This window comes from Brachypodium distachyon, chromosome 2 (genome assembly GCF_000005505.3).
Source record: "Brachypodium distachyon strain Bd21 chromosome 2, Brachypodium_distachyon_v3.0, whole genome shotgun sequence".
In the NCBI taxonomy this organism is placed as follows: Eukaryota; Viridiplantae; Streptophyta; class Magnoliopsida; order Poales; family Poaceae; genus Brachypodium; species Brachypodium distachyon.
In genome coordinates this window covers 5370154-5395426 of record NC_016132.3, presented here as the reverse complement: position 1 = coordinate 5395426, position 25273 = coordinate 5370154, and the positions used below count along the sequence as shown (strand labels likewise).

Sequence of the window (25273 nt, the reverse complement as noted above, 5' to 3'; positions counted from 1 at the left end):
TGCTTTGGAGTGAAGGTCTCGCTTTTGCTTGCTTTGGCTGATGCGTACGGATCAGTCCTAGTTGGCTGCTTTAACAACACCTGTGTTGTGCTGGATTTGATCGATTAGCTGGAGCACTAGTGGATCCGAGCGGAACCACCCTGGTGTTACCATGTGTTGGGCGAGTACGACCGCCTTCCTTACGAGCAAGGGCATGCAGCATCATACGCTCGCTGCCCATCTGCAGCAGCCGCTTTCGCTGGCTATGATCCATCTGAGACTATAAGACGAGATACCAAGTGATCGAGCTTTTGTTTGGTCTTCCCCAAGGCTTCTACATGGAGTCATCTCTTAGACATTCAAATCAGCATTTGTTTACGTGACCTAATTAATAAAGAAACTGTCGCTTGTCCTAGTTACGGTCTCTTCATGCAAACCAATACAAAGAACTTAAATCTCTGTCATAAAGTTATTAAATAACAATTATTTTAGATATACAACAATTAAAAGACAATGCATCGAGGAGGTGGTCCGGCTCTTCCCTCAACACCCAGTTGAAGAGTAGGGCTGGCTAGGCTATTGTTGCGAGTTGCTGGTGAAATATTTCAAATGCAATGTTGCAAAATACTGATATAGGTCGATTTTTCGTAGGATTCAAAAATTTGAAATCAATAGACATGCAGTCTTGATTGCTGCTGGGCTCAACAATAGTTGTACACACATGGCAACAATTTTCATCATCAGTCTGGATCCTACCAGCAGAAACTGTATGCATCTGTAAGCATCTCACTGAGTCAGTCTCGTATTGTTGCAGGTTGGCAGATCAACTCTCAGATGAGGGCTGGGCAGAACACTGTCATCTGGAAAGTGACAATTTTAAGCTGCACCCAACCCTGAAATGCTAGGTGAGTGTGGAGCAAAATGTCAATTCTTACAAATTGAAGATAAGCAACCAAAGCAATGAACTGCCACGCAATGTTCATAAGCCACTTCGCTTTGTATCTTTACAAAACCCACAGAACAGTAGAAAATCACAGCAAGTCGCATACGATCTTCGCATGGGTTCAATTGAATCGATCCAGCAGTGAGCGATACCGATAGAAACTTGCCGTTGAGGGACTGGACTCAGGAAGAGGAGCTGGAGGAGTCGAACGCGGAGGAGACCCGCCGGCGCTTGCTCTTGAGGAGCGAGTCCCTGGGCGCGAAGTCGAAGGCGGCGGCGGAGCTGACCCTGCTGTCGAGGACGGAGCCGAGCGCCCGGCGGACCGAGTCCGCGGTCACGCCGCCTTCCCGCGCCATGAGGAAGGAGATCCGGACGCGCCCGCCGAGCGTGGTGACCTCCGAGCGCAGCAGCCTCGGCGCCAGGGGCCGCAGCGCGCGCCTCACGTCCGCGAAGAGGTCCGCGCAGTCGTCGGCGCAGCTCAGCGTCGCCTTCACGAGGAGCCCGGCGCCGTTGTTGTTGTTGTTGGTGGTGGTCGCGGCGTGGGGGGTTGGGGGGTGGTGGAGGAGCTCGACGGTGACCTCGTCGGCGCCGGACGGGACGGGGCAGTGGGTGCCGACTCGCGCCGCGTGGGCCTTGAGCTTCTTGACGTGGGCTATCACCTCCGCGAGCAGCGCCGCCTTGTCCATCTGCAAGGCCGGAAAGAGATGAATGTTACATGTGACCTACTAAATTTTGCAATATGTTTTGCCAAAATTGCACCCTTTCATGATCCCAAGTTACTCTCAAATACGAAAAAATTTAGTCCACAATATTACAACTGAGAAATTGAGAAACTCAGTTGGCATTCAAAACGTACGGAGGCGATCAGACTTCAGAGTAAGAACATACTCACTGACCTTGTCGGTGCAGGGGACCATGCTCCGGAGCGTGGCGAGGTGCGAGTTGATCCTCTCCCTCCTCCGCCGCTCCGCCTCGCTGTGGCTCCTCAGTGCCGTCGCCGCCTTCTCCTCGGGCTCACCTCCTCCTCCCTTCCTCTTCTGCACGTCCATGGCCGCGTCCAGCTCCCGCGCCCCACCGTCCAACAGGGCCGACGACGACGACGCCCCCAGCTGGCTGAATCCGTGGCCGCCGCCGAAACCGCCGTAGAACCCGTCATAGAGCCCACCGGAGTTCATGTCGTCTCAGGAGACAGTCCAGAAGGCCAAAGGTTATAGGATCGAGGCGCACGATGGCCAAGAACTGAGCACGCTTGTCCTCCGGAATTTAACAGATCTTCTTCCCCACAAGAGAGGAGCAAGCTCCAAAGCCCAACAGGCAAACACCTCTGTTTCCACAAGAAAATATTGTCCTGCTGCTAGCGCGGACAACGGAAAGCCAGCAGGAAGGGAACAGGGGTGGCAAACGGCAGCGAGAACGACGCCCTTGTTTCCAAGAAAAAAGCCCTTCTCCCAAGATCAAAATCCTTAGGAACAACGCTTCCAAACAGAATCACAAGGAAAGCAGAGCCATGGCGTCGATCGAGGCAGAAGGACAATATCACAGTATCAGACAGGAAGCAGAAGCGCACGAGGATCTCAGCCTGTTCCCTCGGGTTGTCGACGAAACCGAAGGACACACGTGCAAGAACACACCAGAGAGAAAAGAAAGAAAGAGAGTTGTTTTGGATGGAGATGAACGCCGAGACGCCTCAGGTGCCCGGAGGCCGATTGGGAGGGCAGGACCAGGAGGGGAGCTCGACGCGCCGCAGCTTCCTCTGCTCGGATTCCACCTTGCTCCCACCGGCGCCGTTCCTTCGCGTGCTGCCGCGCGCTCCCATTGATGGCATCAGCGAGAAGTTTTCTGCTCGAGAGCACAGCTAGAGCACGGAGTGTTTCTTCCTCTGCGCTATGAACGGGATCATCTTCTGTGTTCCTTTTGCGCTTTGTGATTTCTTCTTCACGGCTCAGGCACTCTTGCGAGAAGAGGAGGCAAGAACAGTTTTCTTAGGAATGTTATGGAGGTTGGAGTTAGAAGAAGAAGAAGAAGACGAAGAAGAAGAATTGTATGTCTTTCTTCTTGGAGGATGAAGAACTAGCTCTCTTTGGGAGAGAAAGGGTTGAGCGGGAGGGAAGATATGTAGATTCCTGGTTGTTTCTTCTGCACAAATTCTATCTATGATTGCTGCTTGCTGGATTTGTTTTTTGTTTGCTTACTTGGCTCTTTGTTTGGTTTCTTGCCCTGACGACACCACAATAGTTTCTTCATGTTCATGTACATGTCAGCCAATGCAATACTTTACTGGTACTATCATGAGGAAAATAAAGAGGAAAAAAGAACATTTTTTCCATTATATCAAAGCAAGACTCTTTACCCACCAAATGTTGCACCGGCCAAATTCAGTGTGTGGTTGAATTCTCCAAGTGTGTTCTAAATGAGCTTTTTTTTGTGAACAGAATGAACATAAATTAGGGCTGCGAAGGCACTTGACGCGGTAAGCTGCACTTGTTGGTTTGCCCAACTTATTGGAAGACACTTCCATTTTGGATTGCCTTTCTTAAGAAAGAAACAACATACTAAAATGAGCAATATATTACTGTTTGGGTTGTTCGACTAATTGATACTGTATTTGTGTACGCCATGCCTGTATTTTCTTTCCTTTTCAATCTTGCCGGCCAGCCCAGCTCTATGGTGTTTTGAATCTTGATGTTGCCATTTCAACCATCTCCTTCGCTCGAGCACTATCAAGAGTCCCGAATAGCATTCTGATTCTTAAGTCATCTTCATGAGCCTATAATAATTCATGACAAGATGTTTGGTTTGGATGGATGCCCCCAATCTGCAGGCCAATTGAGTCTCCTGACCTCATTAAACAAGCAAAGTTGTTCTTACGAGATGACTCAACCTATTTCTTTTTGTTTGACTTGACATCCTTCAAGATGTTTGGTTCTGGAAGTACTGCAACATGTTTGACCAAACTCTTCGCTCATATCCCCGAAGCTTATTTGACATGGATTATTAAAACATATCAAGAAGCAAGACGAGCCAATGATCAGATGGCAGGAAAGTATCAATCAATTAACTATATATATGACATTTGATCTGCAAAGTCATATCTGATAATCCCTCCGTCCAACAAAGGATGTCTCAACTTTGACTAAATTTGAATGTATCTATACACTAAGTCATGTTTAGATACATTCAATTTTAACAAACTTGAGACATCTTTTGTTGGACGGAGGAAGTAGAAGAAAAGGCAAGTATATGCCCATCTGTTATGAATTAGTATTCTTTATTGGAGGCCCTTGAGAGCCCTTAAAAATAGAAATGATTGAGATATTATTGTTGCTTTGTGGTTTTCCATAGAAGTTCATCTACCAGAAGAAAGCCAAAGTGATTGGGTTAGGCAACTTAAAGCTGATAGCAGCAGGGAGTAGATAATTACTTCAAGGGGGGCAATGATGGACCATTCCAGGATAATCTTGAATACCTGGCACATTTAAGACCATGGGTTTCTGAATTTAATTTGGAGCATCGCTGTCGTGGTATGCGTGTTTGTCTTCATTGGGATATTCAGAAGGAGTTGATACCTACCTTCCTTTTCCAGTGGGATTTGTATTGGTGATTGGTGAAACGCCTTGGCTTTGTGATAATCTTGTACGTACGTGCCCACATCAAATGTTTTACAATGATGCTTGTGCTGTCAATGACTCAATGTCATCAATTATTTGTGGATGACGATACACACGGCCTTAGGATATGCAAAGGCACAGTGAAAGCACCAATGCACTTCAACAAAGTCATCAAATATTTGTGGACGATGATACACACAACCTTAGGATATGCAAAGGCACAGTGAAAGCACCAATGCACTTCACCAAAAGTGCTATTATGCAGTGTTAAAAAGGGCACCATGACGATGGGGCTATTTTAAGAACGATGCCCGGAACAGATCTTTTTTTCTGTCACCAATCAGTACTAAGAAGGATGCTTAAAACAGATGAGCAAATTCTTGTACAAAGGTTACACCAGTACACCACAGATAAACTGTAGGCGTATGCAGTTAAAAATTGCCTAGATTGTTCAATCCAACCATAACATGCATCTCAGGTAGGGATCTACTCATATATTGAGCTGGATTACATTTCATTTAGTGGTATGGTTGGCGGTGGAAAAATAATATATTTTGGTTAAAAAATAGTATGGTTTGCACAGGTATATCTGATTAGTTACTGTTTTTATCTGAAACCTAGATAGATCATAAAGCACATTTACTACAGTTGCAAGTACTCTTGTTAATAATAGAAGACAGCAAAACATAATAAATGTTTAGTATACAGGTAGGCAACATCAATGACATGGGCAAATAATTTGTCGACCATAACAACTGATACTGAGAATTTACTGCAGTTCCTCACTTCCTCGATGAATCCACTATGATAACTCCAATTTGCCCATGGAGAAGGTGATGCAATCCACCATTCAGTTTACAGTATGCTGTACACCGAGGCATCACTAACAGGTTATCCACAAGATGCACACAAGACCAGCTCGGTCTGTAATCACATGAAAACCAACTCCTTCGCTATACTGACTGCTTTCTCTCGACCAAATAGCTTGTCAACAATGGCCAGGGCGAACTCAGTCGCTGTCCCTGGGGCTCTGCTAGTGATAAGGTTACCGTCAATCACGACCCTGTTCTCACAGTGGCTCTGGTCAGCAAGCAGGTGTGCCATTGGCGGAAATGCTGTCGATTTCTTGCCCTATGATGATGGAAAATCCCAAGTTAATTCAGCTTAAAAGTTCAGTACCTGCTTTCTATAATAGTGTGTTTAATGTTATTTTTCTGAAATGAGATACCCTAGGACCATAATGACTTACGATACATGTGATGTACATGTTGTCAGCGAAGGCTCATCAAAGGTATACAAGGGAGTACCTTCAGTAAACCATGGGGCTCGAGGACATGAGCTGGAGAAGCACATATTGCACCATAGGGCTTACGAGATTCTGCCTGTTTCTTTAGTAAATCAACAAGTTTCTCTGTACTGGCAAACTTTTGGGCACCTGGAAGACCACCCTGTATACAACGGACACCATCACACCAGCGTAAGTACTCTCAGGAGTAGCACTAGAAAAATATTCCTCTGTTCCTATTTGTAAACGTCTTACAAATAGGAACAGAGGGAGTACAAGAATAATAGCTCAGCAATTATGTACCGGCATGACAATCAGATCAAATTTCATTTTAGCAGCTTCATCCAACATCACATCAGCTATTAGATTAAACTTGTGGCGACGGGTCACAATTTGCAACTTATCCTCAACTGATGCAACAGTAACATTTGCTCCTGCTCTGCGCAACACATCTATTAAATTAAGAGCTTCCATTTCCTCGGAGCCATTAGCAACTGGCACAAGAATCTGCAGAGGATACAAAAGGAAAAACACCAGCACATCTATATTAAGACCAACTCAGATTAAATTCCATAGTAGGACAGTGCTACCATTGTATTGATAAACAGAGTTGCTTGATGTCCTTTTCATCAACTTAATGTACATAATGCAGTCCTCATCAACTAAAATCTGCTCCAATGGATAGCAGTCACATTTTCATTTTTCTAAGCCCAGACCAATTCTTGATCACAGATCCCATATGGAACAATTATTTGCAAATTGATGGCAGAGTAGGGCATATTTGAATGGTCTATGCAAGAACACTTGCTCTATGACATGAGAAGGCCTCCTGTTTAGTGTCTAACTCTCTACCTAGTACCTACTCTGTTTCACAGTTCTGTGCGTCTCTACCACATTACACAAATATACAATGAAAGATTATATGTGAAAAACAAACTAGTGCACTGCTATGGTCATTCGTGACTAAATATGTACAGCAGAAACATGCCACTTCTTTTACAACAAGGAACATCATTCCTGACTAGACTATTAGAAACTATGAACATTCATTTCAAGGTAGCCACACCAAAATGCAAAGGATAGAGAAAGCAAGCTCGGCATCTGGCTGTAATAAGTTAACCTTTGCAAAAGGTTTATCAGAAGACAAACATAAACACAGGAGTTCCGTGAGAAAATCATAAAGCAATCTAACATGAATGAGTGTCCTTATTTTAACAAGTGGAATTCAAGTTCATCGCATACCTGAGGTGTACCACCGCATTTCCATTCGACTGGATTAAGCTCTTCGACCGTATACTCAGCTCCATGTTGAGGGTGTACATACTGAATGAGAACAATTTTCATAATCATTAGTTTGATGAAATATGCAACAAAAAAGTCAGTTGAAGTTTGAAGACCAGTAAAACGTGTAGAAAACACTACCTAATGTAAACACCACATAGGATCTTATCAACAAATATCAGTAAGTCGTTTTAGGCTTTTAGGTGAATGAATGAAAGGGGTGCATTGGAACACATTAGATCATGCAAGCCTCTAAACATTCAACTCCAGTGTGCACTAATCGTGACCTGTACGATGAAGCCATACTTCCCTAGCTCATTTAGATAACTGATTGATATTAAGTTACCAGAAGTGTAAAGTAACATTTTCCAGCTCTCATTCCAAATGAACTATACTCTTTATGGCATATTCTACTCATATTTTTGTGTTACTAACAAAACATCAGTTAACATAGCCAAGAGAAAAAGATTCTGGTTGCTACGGTTTACAGCTTACCAAAGGTCCAGCAACCTCCTCCATCTTCTCTTTTCCATACAGCTGCTCCACCAAAGCAAGAGCAAACTCAATTGATGTTCCTGGACCCTGGCTAGTCACCGCATTTCTGTCTACAACCACCCTTGAGTTCACAGGGATCACTTCAGTAGTGAACTTCTCCATAAATGATGGATAACAAGTCGCCTGGATTAACAACGTTTACCAATTTATCAACACGATACAGCAGATTTGATCATATGGCCTGCTTTAGTTTGCACTTTGATAAATGCCCTGCCTTGTGTCACTGATACGTGGGGTCTGGGTCCACCTATCAGTGACACAAGGCAGGGCATATGATCCAAGTGCAAACTAAAACGAGGCACTTGACCAACAAAACATCCCCATAATAGGTAATTGATCCTAATTGCTGGTCAATTATTCACCTTCAAGCCTTTAAGCATGCCCCAATGGGCCAGCGTCACTGCAGGCGCAGCGCAGATGGCGCCGTAGAGGCCCCCCTTCTCTGCGTGCGTCTTGACCACCTTCTCGAGTACTTTGCAGTCTCTAAGATTAGCTGAACCCGGCATTCCCCCCTACACCAAATTAATCAGCAGCAACAAAAAATTAATGATCAGGCCACACTAGTCAGCAGACCTTACTCGTATGCATCAACATCTTGAAGTTACAGAGAGTGCGAGCACCAATGGCACAGTAAGGCATAGTAGCTAGGCGGTTGTTGATTCAAGAAAGAAGGCTCATCTCTGGGAGAATGTGGAGGGCATGGCCGGAGAGGGGATGAGGGTGTGGACGTACTGGTAGGGCGATGAGGTCGAAGGCCTCGCCTTCCAGGTCGGCGACGCGGCCGTCGGCAACGAGCTTGACCCCGTAGGCGGCCTCCACGAGGAGGCCCTCGTCCCCGGCGGGCGCGGAGGCGACGGTCGCGACGGTGACCCGCGCGCCCGCGCGGTTGAGGACGTCGGCCGTGGTGGCCGCCTCGACCGGCTCCGTGCCGGCGGCGACCGGAACGAGCACCCGCTTGGGCGGGGCTGTGCCGAAGGCGCGTGAGAGGAGCAGGCGGCGCCAGGACGCGGCCCGCTTCGCCAGCGAGGAAGCGGCTGCGGCCATCCGGGAGCAGGGGGTCGCGAGGGCTCGGGATACTCGCCGTGCTGGTGGTCGGAAAAGGTGGTGCGAAATTGGGGGGGTCTCGCTCGTGTTCTTGCTTGCTTTCCGGCCGGAGGTAGTTGAGCGGTAGCCGCTCTTGGGCGAGTTGACTGCTGAGTCGGCCGTCAAGGATGTGTCAGAGAGTCTTCTCGTCGCTGTCGACGATGTTTTTTCTGGATAGATCGGTGATCATGTGCTGTATTCGGTAAAGTTTGTACCACTTGCAATTAATAGAGAAGTAAAGTAATCTTAGTCGGCCATTCGTGCTCCTTACGTCAATAAAATTCTTATCGATATAAAATTTCATGTTGAACTTCGATACACTATCAGATTTTTTTTTAGAAATGTGTGTATAGCAAGTGTAATGTTTAATGCACAGTTATGTCATTTTTGCGTCAAGTTGATCTCATACTAATAGTTTACGGTTTTGCTATATCTTAGTCGCCTGATTTTTAGTTAGAAATAAGTTGATTCCTAGATTGCATATGGTTAGTGCTTTAAAAGTCGGAACAAACGATGGAAAGAGGAGAGTGGGATGTCGTCCGAATAATAATCGAACGGCTCTTATACGTCAATTGAGATTTGAACATTTTTCTTAAAAATCAGACAATTTAGATATAGCCACACCCTTGTTTGATCATGAAAAAGTACACAGTTTTGGTCTGCTATGCTCAACTGTGCCTTTGTCCATAAGTAGACAACTGTACAATTGAGTTTAGAATAATCCAGATTAAGAAATCCCATTCCGTGACCCGACATCCAAAGGAACTGTTATTAAGTTTCAAGTAGAATTTTTTTGGTTGTATGCATTGATTGATGTAGAAGTATGAAGAATTTTCTTCTTTTCAAAAAAATATTTTTTTTGTGTGATCTCAAGTTGGTCAGAAATACTTTGGCTTTGTTCTTTCAATTGATGCAAGTGTAGAAAATGAATTTGCTAATTTGGATATTAATCTATACCTGCATGACAAAATGGTACTAAAATTCGGTCTATACATGTGGATTTCTTGAGTTAGATGTCCAATAGGTCTTTTCAAGTTTCGAGGTTTTCTATTTTTTCATGTAAAATGGGATATATTAGGAATTAACCATTACAATCTTGGAGAACCACTCCACCACAGACGGTGGACCGGAATCCAACCAAATAACCACACATTGCTCGATGTTAGCTAACGCACGACTCATGTGATTCTGATGTCTAACCCCCTTTACGAACTTCACACTTCTTCCAGCCGACATGCCCTAATCTCCTCAACTAAGTGGGCATTTCTAGATGTATCACGCACGCGACCACTTCAAGCCTGAACCGTTGCAACACAATCCGACTCCACGATGATAGGACACAACTCCGCTTCCTCAGGATCCGAACAACAGCCTCAACCCGGAGAAGCATGCCCACCCCAACCGGGCCAACCAGGTGGTGAAAGGAATCGTCCATATTGAGCTTCACCCAAGCAGGAGGAGGCTTCTCTCACTTCTTCAGAACCACAGGTACCTTTGAGGTTTCCTTTTGCTATCTCTGTAACTCGTTTTTTGCTTTTGATTTAATATAAAAGATGTCTTTTTGTTTATTCTTCTTAAATGAAGCAGGCAAAACTAAAGTTGTTCATTCACCGGGTAAAAATTATCTAAGTTTATTCGCGACAAAGATGACACATTGGTCTGGAATATGTATCTAACTTTACCTACGGATCCTGCTCTAGAGTCTAACGACAGTTTGGTGATATGTTCAAATATATGAATTACTTGTTTCAATGAGCTGTTTGAATATTTATTATAATCTAACTTGTGAGATAATTGCTACAATTTTGAGAATTGTTTCTTTTTTTAGAAATTTTTAGCAGAATTTTTTTACTTTTTAGGGGATTTAATTGAGAATTGCTTTATTTTAGCGAAAATTGAGAATTGCTGATTTGCTGCTCTTTTTTTGAGCGTATGCTGATTTGCTGTTTTTTTTTTTGAGAATTGCTGATTTGCTGCTGTGCAACGGTGGGCAATACAGCCCAACCCATGAAGCAACACGCCAACACCACTGCCGAAGCAGCCTAGCAAACTGTGGCCAACCACTGCCCAGCTCCCGAAGCAAAACCCATGAAGAAAAACAGTGCTAACCAGGCCGGCCCATTAACCAAACACGGAGCCCGAACAAAACGCCCCCCGATCTCGTGCGTGGAGTCCTCCGGAAGTCCGGATCGATCTGGGGATTTCGCACGCAGTGCTCCCGAACGGAAGCCAACACGGTGCGACCGCCGCCGAGAGCATCCTCTCCCGATTTCTCCACGACCTCGCACCCGCGATCCAGCGGCCACGCCCACCTCTCCCACACCGCGGCCTGCCCCAGCCAGCCAACCTCCCCCGACGCCTCCCCCAACGCCCGGATCGAGACCCATCCTCCCCCGACAGCGCCCCCCGTCCGGATCGGGCAGCTGGTCTTGTCGGTCGCGCGATTCTTCCGAGCGGCGACGGGAGGCAAGCTGCAGAGGAGGGAGACGTGGAAGGAAAAGAGGTACGTTGTCTGGAGGGAACGCTCCGATGGGTTCGTTGATGCATGGGGAATCCCGATCTTACGCGCAGGGACGGAGTCACGGAGAAGCCCGGAGGCGATTTGGGGCGCGGCTGAAAATGGGGATTGCGATGGGGAACCTGTCATGGCCCGTTTAATTCTTGCGCATATTACTCGAGTAAATCTATGGGAACCGTTTCGGGCGTCTATTGGAGTTGCTCTAATGTGCTCGCAGTGAACACCATTTAGTAATCTATTATGCTCAACTAGCAGGAATTAGTTTTGTTGTCAATGACAATTCATACTGAATGGTACTCCCTAAATTTGAACTAAAACCACGACAACAATTTAGGATCGGAGGGAGTACTTGTTTGCTGAGCAATCATCATGCCATGCTTGTCCAGTACTAGAGTTGGGAAATAAGTTTAGAATTTTTTAGGACATTAGTATCTTCTGGTGTAGACCAAACCTCTTTTTTAGATCTATATTTTTGCCCAGAATTACATGTTCACTAGTCTAGTTTTGTTTACAGGATATCTAAGTACTGCTCAGAGTTATATTCGCAATCAGCAGTTGTATAAGCAGTCAGATAGTTCACTTTGTCATGTTAGGAAAAAATATGTTTTTTACGTGCTCTTAGAGAATTATTCTCCAATCTTGTGTTTTAAAATTGTGACAACTTGTAATTTTAGCATGCAATATGCTCGGCTCCTGATGTTGTGCGATGCAGCTACGTTGCTTGTTCAGTGAATTATACACCGTATGTACTTTTCTTATTATTCCTTAACTTTGACATGAGGTTTCTGTTTCTATCAAATAGGAGCCTGAGGCCGTCAACGCAAAACAGTCGGTTAACATACCTTGAAGTTGAGATTACCTAATTGGAACAATGCCTCCTCATAAGATAGAGACTGGACACCAAGATGTGGTGCATGACATCGCCATGGATTACTATGGGAAACGCCTTGCTACCGCATCCTCTGATAACACAATAAAGATCATTGGCGTAAGTGGCACCTCGCACCAGCAACTTGCTACTTTGAGTGGACACCAGGGCCCAGTTTGGCAAGTCACGTGGGCTCATCCTAAGTATGGTTCCATGCTTGCATCCTGCAGCTATGATGGGCGGGTTATCATATGGAAAGAAGGGAGCAAGCCTGATGAGTGGGCACAGGCACACACTTTTGCTGAGCACAAGTCGTCTGTAAACTCCATTGCTTGGGCACCTCACGAGCTCGGCCTATGCTTGGCTTGTGGTTCATCTGATGGGAACATCTCAGTCTTCACAGCTCGTTCTGATGGAGGGTGGGAGACGACACGCATTGATCAGGCTCATCCAGTGGGTGTGACATCTGTTTCCTGGGCTCCAGCAATGGCGCCGGGTGCTCTAATCAGCCCAGGGCCCTCTGGACAGTTTGAGTATGTGCAGAAACTTTCTTCTGGTGGTTGTGACAACACAGTCAAGGTGTGGAAGCTCACCAATGGGAATTGGAGGATGGACTGCTTCCCTGCCCTTCAGATGCACAGGGACTGGGTGAGAGATGTTGCCTGGGCTCCAAACCTAGGTCTCCCAAAGTCCACAATCGCCAGTGCCTCTCAGGATGGAACTGTTGTTATCTGGACTGCGCCGAAAGAAGGCGAGCAGTGGGAAGGCAGAGTTCTGAATGATTTTAGAACCCCTGTTTGGCGGCTGTCGTGGTCGCTGACTGGGAACATACTGGCAGTCTCTGATGGCAACAACAATGTGACCCTGTGGAAAGAAGCTGTGGACGGTGAATGGCAGCAAGTGACTACCGTTGAGCCATAGATGTCTGTTCTTACTCTCGCTGTGTTAACTGTTATCATAACATATGTAGTTTCACTTATGGTACTTTCTATGGCTTTGCTTAAAAATACAGATCCGTTCTGTAAGTGCTATGAAGTTGCTTCTGTAGGAGAGAGCAGACATGCTTTTGTCTCGGATAGGAGCAGAAAACTAGAACTTGTTATCCCAAATGCGTGGTATGGTGTCCAATGCTGAACCGTTATTTTTGCCATATTGTTTATGTTGGATCATACTCCCTCCGTTTCATATGTTTCATATTAATATTAAGTGATTTTCTATTACATGTATCTAAACGTTTTTTAGGCATACATACATTCATATTTGGATAAAGTTGAGTCATGTAATATGGGACGGAAGGAGTAGTACTGTGTTTCAGCGTTTGTTAAGTGTTACCTGGGTGATCTGGATTTGCCATTATTTCCGGTAGCGAAAGCAGTCATCTTTGAGCCCTTGGCTGTTTTTGTTGTGCACAAGTTGTCAGTTCTCAGTTCCATAATTCATGCGCACATCTATTGTTGCTGCTTGCACTTTCTCTGTCGCCGCCTCCTTTTTAGCTTCTTTCTGAGGACGTGTTTCACTGTAGGTTCTTTCCAGCATCAAGCTACTGACTGAAAGAAACAAGTTTTCGCGTCAATGAAGGGCCAAAAGAATGTAAGCTCTCGTGCCACTGCCACCTCTCTCCTGTGCGGCTGTGCCTTTTTATCCCCAAAAGTTGTGTCATTTTCATCAACGTTTACGGGAAAACTCTCGAGCAAGGAAAAGGAACGCAGAAACAACCAGAGAAACTGCAGGACTCGGTGATATGTGACTCCTAGTTCAATCCGGCAAGACGTTCTCCTCCTAGTCCTACTCGCCTGGGGGAAATCCCGGCTGGCTCGTAACCTGAGCCGTAGACTGAAGACTGAGAATCGAGAATCGTCTAGCCGGATCGGCACGGGAGAGTACGAAAAGAAAATGACACAACTTGCCCACAAGGCCACAACATGGAATTACCGGAACTCGTACCAACAGCGGCCTTGGCCCCCCAAAATCTCAGGACATATCCTGCCTAGAATTCCTACCAACAACGGCCCTGATTAATCCTAAAGATGGCCAGTTAATCAGAACAATTACGGGAGCAATTAATTTGACAGGATTTTTAGGAGTTCGTTCGCCTGTGGAAACTCAGGCCGCACGTAAACCCATGGCTGCCACGGGAGGAAGGAGTTCGTGCTCCCAAAGGTTCGCACTTGAGCTCTTTTTAATTATTCCCGACCTTTTCGATCTCGTTTTCTGTTTGGTTCTTCTTTCCTGCGAAGCCGAGAACCTAGAAGGAGGCTCAGCTCTTTCCTCCCCTCGCCGCCCTCTCTCTCACTCGCTCGTCGTCGCGGCCGCCACAAAAAGGCAAGAGCTTTTCTCTTCATTAATTTTTTTTACATTTTTTTTCGGTCTCTCTGTACTTTCCCTGGTCTAGCAAGTGCTCAGATTCCAATTTTCGAGAACGTCTTTCTTTTCGATCTTGGATTTTCTTTACGGAGCTGCTGTTTAGTGTTGATATGCGCTGCAGTCGAATCGGGCCATGCGTCGTTGTTAATTTCGGCCCTCCTTTTAGGGCCGCTTGCTATGGTTCTATTGGGATTTTGGGAGTTCACTACAGGCTTTTAGATGATATTTATTGTTTTATTTTTGTTGGGTTTCTCTGATGTCTGATGATATATGTGAACGGCTCGGTGGTTTTGGGGAGGCGAGTAACAGATGGTCCTCGAATTAACATAAAACCGCATAAACCCCACAAATGTTACTCTCTGGAATTTTTTGATTGATGGAAGCGGAAACAAGAAGCACCGCTCTTTGTTAAGTCTTCTTGAGATTCTTGTCTAACTCGAGCAGTAGTATTTGCTGTTGTTATATACTCCAGTTTCCTTGTAGTAGCTATGTGAAATTCTAATGGCAATATGCGCAAAAAAATAAAAAAACATTCTAATGGCAAATACTGCACTTTTGAGAACTTAGCCGTGAATTGTACTAGAACGTGTCATACTAATTTGCCAATATAATTGGTTGTGAAGAAATCGTGGGAAACCAGTATACATTTTCCCAGAGAGTATGAATTATCATATGTTGCTGTGCACATACTATAATACGTTTCTTCACATCAGAGCTCTATCCTGAACTTTGGCTTTTGCTATTTGGTTGTGGTGATATCTGAATTGATTGGGTATGACTTGTCAGTTATGACATTGTCTAGTCTTCTGCTCTGATGATCGTCGGTACAGCCTTTGTATTTTGATAAGCTATCTTGTTGTGCCAAATAGTATACGAAGCTTTCTATATCTCGAGGAATTATTGAATGCTACATAGGATACACATTTCCAAATTCACCTAGAAGACGGATGTCCTCAGCCCTGTTCCTCAGAAAACATCCAAACGCAGATTCTGATTACATATTTCCCCGCATGCTCAATTAACACATGTTTTGGATTTTTTTTTACCAAATGACATGGTCACAACTCACAACGAACAAAAAATCCACCTTTATTGATCGATTGGGTTACATTATACCCTATATATGGTTATTAAGGTCAAATACCATAAGTTGGCAATCGTTGTGCTTGCTTTAGTCCCTCCACCAATCAAGAATCAACTCTGAACCATGTGATCAGAGGAAATGTACAATCACTGAATCACGTGGGCGTAATTTAGAGTTTTTATGGTTACTAATATTGAAATTCTGTCATTCAACTCATAAACAGGGCATTTATGTCTCTTTGTTGACACGAAGAACCGCGTAATTTAGGGTTTTTATGGTAACCAATATTGAAATTCTGTCATTCAACTCATAAACAGGGCATTTATGTCTCTTTGTTGACACGAAGAACCGATGGCAAGAGGAGCGGACCCAGATTATATTGGTTCTCTTTTACTCATGGATGGATTTGACATGGGTATCAGGTTTGATGGATTTGGGGAAAATATGAAGAAGATCATGGAGGTAAATCCTTGTCATAACTTCATGCTTTACCTTGAATATATTGACTTTATTCCTACAACTAGATACTATAGCATGACTGAATTTATGGGAATGTTTTGATAATGACTTGTCTTATCTTTGGACAGTTACCAATTAAGTATCTTGATTCTGCTCACGATAAAGCTGTTGGGCTAGTTGAAGATATTCAGGCGATGATTTATGCTCCCTTTCCTGATGATGAATTACCAAACGAAGGCCAAGATCCATCTAGTAATAGTGTCGTAAATGGATCTTCCACCACATCTGTTGAAGTGGATCAAATTAACTCTAATGAGGAATTGTCAAGTTCTTCTTCATCTCTCATTACTGCTGAAGACATTTCTCTCAGCACAGCTGATAATGATCCTCATGAAACTGAATCAGTCTCGTCTAAAAATCCAGGTTTGTCCCTTATGAAACATGCAAGATTGGTAAATTTGTCGATCCAATTGTTCTTCCTTGTCATTTAGCTTTCGTATTTATTGCCAACAGAATACTTCTATCTGAAGGGGATCTATTGTTCTTACCCTTGATTTCTAATAGGCCCGCATTGTTTATTCTTTTGTATGCAGACAGCTCCGCTTCTGAAGACACCATTTCACTTGAGAGAACTGTTGGCACCAAGGAAGAGTATATGTTAGGCAATTCAGAGAATCTCTCAGATAGCTGTGCTCCTAAAGACACCATTTCACCGAGAACTGTTAGCAGTGGAAACAAGGTTGTTTTATGCAATTCAGAGAATCTCTCAGATCGCTGTGCTCCTGAAGACACCATTTCACTAGGCAAAACTGTTAGCAGCGAAGATGAAATTATTTTATGGAATCCAGGGAGTTCCGTAAACCCACCACAATCACATGGTTCGAATTTTTCTTTCCTTATCTTATTTCTCAGATCATCAGGGCCTTTTAATATCGACTACAGTGTAATTGACTACTTGTCACGCGGCAAGCGTGGTTAGCTATCTCAAAGTCAAAAACAACTATAGTGTAAATTTATCAAAATTATGTAGCCAAATCACACTTAACATCCATTGTCACATGATTAGTTCATCACATATGTTGTCCAGTTTCCACTGCAATCAATATTTTTATTCACCAATAATATTTATTTGATGGAATTGATGACATGTTCTGACAGAACAAGCCACCATTTTCCAAGATTATGTATCTCAAGAAGCAAAACCGGATAAAGTCATGCAGCAAGTTGGACTCCACAGTTCTGGGCATTCAGGTAAACTATTCCAAACTTCATTTCAATCATTTTTATTCTCGAGAGGGTGGTCAGGTGAAAACTCCATTTCTAAAAGAACTGCTGCTTAATTTCATGTTAACAAATATCTATGTTGTTTATTCCTCAATTTCCATGATAATATTAAACTGGCATTGATACTCTGACAGAATCTTCTGGTTGTAATGGGAAAATTCTTCTTGGAAGAATCAGTGCAGATGGTAAAGAGAAATCAGAAATATACAGTTCGGACAGCCCTGAAAAATCAAGAAAGCACGGTTTGTACCTTTTTACTTTTGTAATCTATCATACGACTCTATATTTCGCCTGCAGTATAATGAGCTTCCAGATAATAGTAATGATAATATCACGCTTCTGTGTGACAAATAGGAAACATAATGGATTTGTGTGGTGGGACTATTTCACATCACTTGAGAGCAGGTGCATCCAGTGATGCCAATGATCCAAATATGTTTGTTGATGAGGCCACATATTTTGTTGATATAGACCTCCGGGATGGCGAGGAGCAGATGAAAAATAACAAAGCAGAGGCATCCTCTGTTCCTCAACCAAAAAACGCATCATTCAAGGTACTAATATTTTAAATCTAGTGCTACTGTGGAAATAATTACTCCGTAGAATAATTTGCAGTGGCGGTATATTGATACAATTACAGCATCATGCATGTCTTTTTCCTGTACATAACTTGACGTTGTTAATCTTATGAATTTACTTCCTATGAATGCTTGGAGAAATTCTGAGAATAACGCTGCATTGCAAAGCAACTACTGATATTGGTTTTACGATTGTTCTTGTTGTTTTTAACTTCTGATGCAAAAGCATTCAACTGTTGTTTCCAATCCTTTTCAGAAAATTGTGATGAGGAGCTTGTCAAATAAACTCCGGTGGTCAAAGAAGACTTCCCCTATTAGACCACAAGATGCAGCGAATGTTCACTATGAAGTGATTTCCTCATCAGAAGATCTGGAGCATGATTGGGAACTCTTGTAAATCTGCAAGATGCTGCATGCCTCTGGTTATAGGGGGACATGTCATGTAAACTGAACTCCCTTTATTATTGCTGTTATCTTAAAAGAAGGATGGAAAGTTGAGGTTTTGCATATATTTTTTTAGGACACCATCTATCGGTGTATCGGCGTCACCTGTAAATCCCAGCTGAGGTTGTGTAATTATCTGTAAAGCTCTTCAAATTTTTATCTTGAAGGCCTGAACCTAGGGGTGTTCGTAATCAGGTTGGAATAAAAAACGCAGTTCAATTTTCGTGTATTAATAAACTGTTGCTTCTCACTCCAGCTGACGCTCCATGTTTGAATCTTTCTAGCACATTTGTCATGCCATGTTGGATTATAGTTTCAGGTTTTGACCAAGCAAGTTTAATGACTAACCACTCCTAAAGCCCTGGTATGAAATAACGACTTTATTGATTGACAAAAAGGGAAGAATACATGTACCATTACAACAAACAAAAAGGAAACAATACCACACATCCATCGATCCACTTTGAATCGTCCGTATGATCGATGGCCGGCCTAGCACTTGACGTAACCAAAACCAAACCAATCGGCGTCGACCGGTGAAGCTCAAACCGTCGGGTAGAAGGGCGAGGAGGCAAGGCTGCAGGTGCCGGTCGGCCAGGCCACGTCCTTGGCAAGATAGATGTACCCCTGGTCACCCCAATCATTGCTCCACGAGTTCTTGGCAATCCAGAACTTCTCCCCAAAGTCCTCGCAGTATCCAACAATGGTGACGGCGTGGTTCACCCTGGCGGGGTCGGTGGAGCACGGGCCGCGGAAGATCCCGCCGGAGTAGAACTGGAACTCCCAGGTGCTGGCGTCGACGTACACTGTCACGGGCTGCTGGGCCACGGCTAAGGCAAGCTGGTGCTCGTCGTTGGGGGGCACGGCCTTGAAGCCCTTCACGATGGCCGCGTGTTCGAACAGCAGCTTGTCCACGTTGCACTTGCCGTTGAAGCCGCCGTAGGGGTACTTCTCCTCCGAGGTGATCCCGCCGCGCTTCGCCACCAGGTCCAGCGCCGTGTCCGTGCGTCCCCCGGCGCAGCCGCTGCTCCCCTTGTCGCAGTCCACCAGCTGCTGCTCCGACAGCGACACCAGCGTCCCCGTCCTGATCTTGTTCATCCCCTCTATCGCCGCCACCGCCGCGAACGCCCAGCACGACACTGCATTAACCAAATTGATATGTCCGTTACTGATCTACTACTATTGAGAAGTCGTCTGGTTTTTAGCCAGAGATCGGTCGACGTGCTTGACAGTCGGATCTTAATTTATATATCGGGGCGCTTTACTTACGGCAGGAGCCTTGGAACTTGACGCCGGTGACGGCGCCGCTGGAGCGCCAGTCGACGCAGCAGGGCTTGCGGGAGTGGTAGGGGAGGCGGGTGGGTTTGGGGGTTTTGAGGACGACGGTGCTGTTAAAGCCGGTGAACTGCTCGAGGACCTCGCTGGGCTGGAGGTCGCCGAAGCGGTTCATGCCGACCCGGACCGTGGTGACCGTCTGCGGGGCGCCGAAGGAGCCCACGACGGCGGTGGTCGTCGTCTGGGCCGCAGAGAAGGCGCCGATGTTGTTGATGTTGCCCCTGAAGACGCCGAACCGCTTCTCCTGCTCCTCGTGGCTCGGGTACGTCTTCGAGTACTTGGCCTGCCAGTTGGTCCACCGCTGCCGCAGCTCCGACTCCGGCAGTTCCCATGAAGGCGGAGCCGCCGCCGCTTGCAGGGCCTGCTCCAGGACGCCGGTCAGGCACAGGAGTAGGACGAGGTAAGGCCTGGAACTGGAAGAAGAAGAAGCCATTTTGATTGGCTTTGTTAGCTAGCTGGGCTGTGGATGCCGGCCGGCTTATGCTTGATGGAACACATGCACCGGAGCTGAGGTTTATATAGAAACCTTGGCGACGCATTAATGGGTTAGAATGTCGTTGTGGCCCGTGTCTCAAGAGTTGTTGTGTGTGGTGCATGGATGATGATGATCAGGAGGAAGACTTTGAACCATGGAGACGAGCTTTTTCTCGGTCAGTCACCGTAGTCAGTAGGGTGTACGGTTCGATTAAGTAAAAAGCTGAGTAAAGTTTAGGGAAATACTTTATATATGTAGTCTCTGCTCCTATCTATAGGTTTTTTTAGGACTTGTGCTTCCATTGAAAAGGCAAACTGCCTGCTTGATCACACGAGAAACATTTTGATAGCAAAACACTACTGGTTAGTCCATGAATTATTTACCGGCCCGGTACGAAGATTTCGGAGGTCCGGTATGGAACTAGAACTCGGGTCCCTTAATATAAGTATGATAATAATAATTAATTTATGTATAAAATTCAAAGAGACCACACATAAATTTACAAACTGAAAACAAGACGAGGGACTGAAGATAAAAAATAGTTGGACGCTTGGGTAGGATGCATGGTTAGGCTCACCTTGTACTGTATAGGGGTACCCCCGTTGGCTTGGCCGTTGTCCGGCGATGTAGCTGCAGACAGGACATTGAGGACAACAGTCAGAGGATAGGCAGATAGCATGAGTGGGTGAGCCGCCAGCGAGAGCAAACCGGCTTGGGCAGAGACGCAAGCGAGCAGTGCAGGAGCGGTGATCAGCCATGGCAATAAGCTGATCTGGCGACTTGGAGATACATTGATGGAAGTTAAGGAAGACGAGAAAGACGACGAGAAAACGATCGGAATCGATCGATTCAAGATGGGAACGTGGAAAGTTTTCTTTGGCCAGCACATTGGTATACCGTATAACACCACTATACATAAATACCTAGGGGTGCTTATAAATTTGCGGCCCCGGTGTGGTTGCCCCACCGGCAACCATCCACCCCACCGGGCCGCCCCGGTGTCTGATTTTTAGTTAGAGATAAGTCAATTGTTGAATCGTTAGATCTAGTTTGTACTTTACTATTCGAAATGAACGATGCGCGGGGTTGAGTTTGGATGACGTCCAAATCCTAATTCAATGGTTCTAGTAAATCGATTGAGATTTAGGGTTTTTGTTAAAAATTAGACATAAATAGTAAGACCAAAAGAAATAAACATCTATTAATTGTAAGATTGTTAGGTTGCATAGGGTTTTTTTGTCTGAGGGCTTTTATGGTGTAATCTACCATAGTGCTAGCGAGAAGTTGTAGAGAGTAGTTTTAATATTTAGATAAAAAATCAATTAAATACCAAATTTAACATATGCCCTGATTAGTTGGATTAATTCAGCACGCGTGATGGCATAACACGACACGCAGAAGAATAAGACAGTTTGGTGTCCATTTAAATAGTCTCTTCGGATTTCATCACGGAGTGCAATTTTTCCTTCTTTCTTGTAGATTAGGATTGCACAACCGGTACAAAATATGTTAATGACAAGTGGAATTTGGTTAATGATTTGTCGACCACCCAACATCTCTAGTTGTTGTGCAACTGCACTGCGGTCCATGTACGTATATGAGATCATGAAGGAACCTTTCCATGGAGCTTGCACTTCAGAAAACTAATTTCAGCATGAGACAAAGTCGTACCCTCTCTTCCCAGCAATTCTACCAAGAAGAAACATGCTTCCATATCGTACGTGAGCATGTGTAGCTCCGCATTATTGCTAGGATATATTTAGTAGGTATCTTCAGTTACGGAGTGCACATCAGTGTTCCATATGAGTTAACGAAACTAATTAAATTGACTCAAGACCGTGTCAACCCCATCATTGACGAACAATTCAAATTTCAAGGTCTACCAAACGCGCGGCCTCGTCATTTTTGTACCACTGTGTGCAATCGTCAACGACAGTAGTTTTTTTTTTTTAAAGGGAACATTTCACTAGTAGCAGTATTTCAGAAGATAATGTAATTCTTCCTAAACAAGAACATTTCAGATCAAACGCGCGTTAATCGTACGCGCATGCAAGCGATGGCACGTTCTGAAAACCTTCATTACATATACCCTTAGTCCCTTACATATATGCGTGGATGTCCCTGTCCGGAATTAGGAATGTCTTTTATTGAACGGTTCGCGAGCTTAGCCAATGCTTGAGATTCTTCGGAAGTTTCCATTTCGTCAAGGTTTTCCAGTGATCGCGTGTGCATAACAGCTTACGTAAATCCTGATTTCTTCCACATGCAAGTTGCCAACATGTCAAGGATCGACCGTGTCAATTCAAGGATCGGCGTGCGTTCGTAGGCACGTGCTTGTGTTGTGTGTCATGGTTTGATATGTGATTAACGTACGTCCTGGACGCCAAAATGTCAGCTAAGGTCGTTCCAGCCAACCTCCATGTACGCTAGCTTGTTATAGATGTCTGATTCTTTTTGGAAATAACTGCTGCTAGCTGATCGATAGATACACGTTCCAGTAGTAAACAAACTGAGGCGCGACACAGCCATGAGAACTGCCTGCGGTGGCCCGTCGGCGTCAAGGCGGTTCACCGGCCGCTCGGCGATAAGGGGGCTAGTTTAGTGTTTGGTTGCTAATGGGACGTAACGGACCGTTTCAGATTTAAAGATGATTCTTGTGTTTGGTTTCGCTCTAGGTGTTTGGTTAGTACAGGATATATGAAAGTAAAATGAAATCATATGGTTCCTCGAAAAGCAATATTTCTCCGATATGCCTAACCAACACATTTGTTAAAAATGTAAATGTATTCCATTCCAAGAACGCACCCACGCACAGCCGGGGCGCGCGCTCCGGTCGAGATCAAAGGACGCCACGCATGCCTGCTTAATTGCTGCATCCACGTACGTTAGCTAGTTACTCGCGGTCGCTGGCTTCAGAGTCGTATATTAGTTGCCGTTAACACTTGTTTGAGGCGGCCGGCGGCCGGCGGCCGGCGGCGATGGGGGCTGCTGACTCAGATCAACGGACAACGATCATGCAGGTGCATCGGCCTTCTTCAGCTTTTTTTTTTTTTGAGGGGGAGGCCTTCTTCAGCTGTGGATGGCGTCACACGGCGGACCGCCTATTGGAGAGTACTGGGTTCTTCCCCGCAAAAAAAAGGAGAGTACTGGGCTGAATGCTTTAGTGGGCCATTGATGACGATATTGTTGTGTCTTTTTTTCTGACACGATGATTCTGCATTGTATCGCATCACTGAGCTCTCTTCTGTAAAAACAAACATCCTCTCCTTGTTTACAGACAAGATTATTCATGTTACAATTTACAATTGTTCATTCCCGTCTCCTTTTCATCATCTGGATCGTTTCGTACTACTTCCACCATCCAATAAAGGATGTCTCAACTTTAATTAAATTTGAATGCATCTATACACTAAGTCATGTCTAGGTACATATTCAAATTTTAACAAACTTGAGACATTGTTTTTTGGACGGATGAAGTATTATTTTTTTCTCTTATCTCTTGATCGTTTCATCTATGTTTGTGCATCTTGTTTCTTCGATGCACCGTAAAATCTCTAGCCTTTAGGTGAATCATATTACAATCCCAGATTTTTTTGACTAAAAACGGTAGGAGAGGCTCCTACTGCTGTGTGTGTATATATATATATATATATATATATATATATATATATATATATATATATATATATATATATATATATATATATTAAATAAAATATTTATATATTTACAAAAGTGCAAACAGGGGCATTCCCCTGCTAATCGGTAAAGATTTAACAAGCTAGTAAGAGAATGTGAAAGGAATTGAGGCACCTTGTAGCCAAGCAAGGATAAATCAGAAATGAACTTAGCTAGCCAACCCTGAAAATTGGCAGGCTCTTTCTAAAAAACAAGCTTATTTCTAGTTTTCCAAATGTTCCAGGCCACCAAAGAGAACACCTAAAAGAAAAGGAGAGTTATTGAATCGATTTTTAATCTCAGGAAGAGCTTCAATGAAGGAAGTGTTTCTTGACCAGAATATGTTAATATGTTGCCAGCACCTCTTGCTGAAAGAACACTCAAAGAATAAATGGTTCAATGTTTCTTCACTTCTGGTGTTACACAGCACACAGTTTAAGCTTGAATCAATGTGATAATTTCTTCTGGCAAGCATATTTCTAGTATTCAATCTGTCACTAAGAAGCAGCCAAACAAAGACCTTCACCTTTAGGGTAATTTTAGATTTTCAAATCCCCTTGAAAGGTGCAGGTGGGTTGATCCTAGAGTAGCAGAAATTATAGAACTTATTTGCTGAGAATTTAGAACCCCGGGTGGACACCCAGATATCATTACGAAGGACAGAAATATCAGCCTCCACAATTAGATCATCTAAAGCATGCATCTGCTCTAAAGCCTCAGGGGAGATAGGAGTGAAAAAACCAGCAGCTATTGAACCAAGATTGCTTACAATCGCAGATTGGCGACTCTTATGCGAACACATTGCTTGTTGATGCTAACACATTGCTTGTTGATGCTAACACATTGCTTGTTGATACGGAGCAGACAGAAAAAGAAATATGGGGTAGCATACAATTGCCTTAGACTCTACATACGTGAAGCATCCAAAAAATCAACGACTCTACCTTTACGGCCGCAAAGTGTTTCTGCCAGCTCCGCTACCTAGCGGTAGCCTGCAACCATCCGTGTGCTCACATGTGACATATTATACCATATATCAATAAAATATATTATACATTGACTGAGCCATGTACTAATACCACATTGACTGATATCATATACTAATATCATATACCATTGACTCATACCGTATAACATTAACTGATACCATATATACCAATGAAATATAATAATGTGACGGGTTTGACACAATGTCATGCGGCAGGCTCTGCATGCGCCAGCACACGGAGGAGCCGATAGAATCGTCGCTTTGCTTTACGGCCGGATATCCTGAGTCCTCTTTTATTCTACCGCTTTGTAGTTTTTCAGTGTGTCGCACTGCAAGTCTAACGACAAGCTTGGAGTCTATCGACAAAGTTGGGGAACGCGTAGAGGAGACATTGACCTAGCCTTTTTTTTTTAGAACAGACATGGACCTAGCCTGTTCTTTTTCTTTGAGGGGATGGATGGACC

At 44.4% G+C, this 25273-nt stretch overlaps 5 protein-coding genes across 7 annotated transcripts; 2 read left to right on the top strand and 3 right to left on the bottom strand.

The window, feature by feature from the left end:
* Nucleotides 1–640: 640 nt before the first annotated feature.
* LOC100828072 (transcription factor bHLH30) lies at nt 641–3225 on the bottom strand. Its single transcript, XM_003565451.4, has 2 exons — nt 1819–3225; nt 641–1608 (listed from the first exon to the last, which is right to left on the bottom strand). Exons 1-2 carry the CDS (start codon nt 2095–2097, stop codon nt 1105–1107), a joined length of 783 nt encoding a protein of 260 aa, XP_003565499.1. The 5' UTR covers nt 2098–3225; the 3' UTR covers nt 641–1104.
* A 1943-nt stretch (nt 3226–5168) lies between these two features.
* LOC100825193 (protein DJ-1 homolog A) lies at nt 5169–8848 on the bottom strand. Its single transcript, XM_010232317.3, has 7 exons — nt 8384–8848; nt 8014–8163; nt 7592–7774; nt 7058–7138; nt 6119–6322; nt 5838–5978; nt 5169–5661 (listed from the first exon to the last, which is right to left on the bottom strand). The coding sequence occupies exons 1-7, from the start codon at nt 8693–8695 to the stop codon at nt 5461–5463; spliced, it is 1272 nt and encodes a 423-aa protein (XP_010230619.1). The 5' UTR covers nt 8696–8848; the 3' UTR covers nt 5169–5460.
* A 2051-nt stretch (nt 8849–10899) lies between these two features.
* LOC100831324 (protein transport protein SEC13 homolog B) lies at nt 10900–13340 on the top strand. The gene is made up of 2 exons (XM_003565536.4): nt 10900–11237; nt 12055–13340. Exon 2 carries the CDS (start codon nt 12124–12126, stop codon nt 13039–13041), a length of 918 nt encoding a protein of 305 aa, XP_003565584.1. The 5' UTR covers nt 10900–11237; nt 12055–12123; the 3' UTR covers nt 13042–13340.
* Nucleotides 13341–13816: 476 nt separating this feature from the next.
* LOC100829176 lies at nt 13817–18588 on the top strand. 3 transcript variants are annotated; one of them, XM_024459659.1, is made up of 8 exons: nt 13817–14280; nt 15886–16030; nt 16156–16450; nt 16621–16905; nt 17186–17278; nt 17446–17553; nt 17666–17865; nt 18146–18588. In XM_024459659.1, the coding sequence occupies exons 2-8, from the start codon at nt 15920–15922 to the stop codon at nt 18284–18286; spliced, it is 1233 nt and encodes a 410-aa protein (XP_024315427.1). In that variant the 5' UTR covers nt 13817–14280; nt 15886–15919; the 3' UTR covers nt 18287–18588. The 3 variants fall into 3 exon arrangements, with proteins under 3 accessions (XP_024315427.1, XP_010230617.1, XP_003565578.2); XM_010232315.2 differs by having other exon boundaries at nt 13817–14442; nt 17783–17865; XM_003565530.3 differs by having other exon boundaries at nt 13818–14442.
* Nucleotides 18589–18695: 107 nt separating this feature from the next.
* On the bottom strand, nt 18696–20174 carry LOC100827051 (ervatamin-B). Its single transcript, XM_024459660.1, has 2 exons — nt 19603–20174; nt 18696–19472 (listed from the first exon to the last, which is right to left on the bottom strand). The coding sequence occupies exons 1-2, from the start codon at nt 20099–20101 to the stop codon at nt 18877–18879; spliced, it is 1095 nt and encodes a 364-aa protein (XP_024315428.1). The 5' UTR covers nt 20102–20174; the 3' UTR covers nt 18696–18876.
* Nucleotides 20175–25273: the final 5099 nt, after the last annotated feature.

What these genes read in the sequence shown, in the direction of transcription:
- LOC100829176 (XM_024459659.1), top strand. Translation starts at nt 15,920, where the DNA reads ATGGCAAGAGGAGCGGACCCAGATTATATTGGTTCTCTTTTACTCATG. An exon ending in AAACCCACCACAATCACATG is followed by an intron (nt 16,906 to 17,185) that starts GTTCGAATTTTT and finishes ATGTTCTGACAG; the next exon opens with AACAAGCCACCATTTTCCAA. An exon ending in CAAAAAACGCATCATTCAAG is followed by an intron (nt 17,866 to 18,145) that starts GTACTAATATTT and finishes AATCCTTTTCAG; the next exon opens with AAAATTGTGATGAGGAGCTT.
- LOC100831324 (XM_003565536.4), top strand. Translation starts at nt 12,124, where the DNA reads ATGCCTCCTCATAAGATAGAGACTGGACACCAAGATGTGGTGCATGAC.
- LOC100827051 (XM_024459660.1), bottom strand. Translation starts at nt 20,101, where the DNA reads ATGGCTTCTTCTTCTTCCAGTTCCAGGCCTTACCTCGTCCTACTCCTG. An exon ending in CAAGTTCCAAGGCTCCTGCC is followed by an intron (nt 19,473 to 19,602) that starts GTAAGTAAAGCG and finishes TGGTTAATGCAG; the next exon opens with TGTCGTGCTGGGCGTTCGCG.
- LOC100828072 (XM_003565451.4), bottom strand. Translation starts at nt 2,097, where the DNA reads ATGAACTCCGGTGGGCTCTATGACGGGTTCTACGGCGGTTTCGGCGGC. An exon ending in TGGTCCCCTGCACCGACAAG is followed by an intron (nt 1,609 to 1,818) that starts GTCAGTGAGTAT and finishes CCGGCCTTGCAG; the next exon opens with ATGGACAAGGCGGCGCTGCT.
- LOC100825193 (XM_010232317.3), bottom strand. Translation starts at nt 8,695, where the DNA reads ATGGCCGCAGCCGCTTCCTCGCTGGCGAAGCGGGCCGCGTCCTGGCGC. An exon ending in AGGAGGTTGCTGGACCTTTG is followed by an intron (nt 7,139 to 7,591) that starts GTAAGCTGTAAA and finishes GTTCTCATTCAG; the next exon opens with TATGTACACCCTCAACATGG. An exon ending in TTGATCTGATTGTCATGCCG is followed by an intron (nt 5,979 to 6,118) that starts GTACATAATTGC and finishes CGTTGTATACAG; the next exon opens with GGTGGTCTTCCAGGTGCCCA.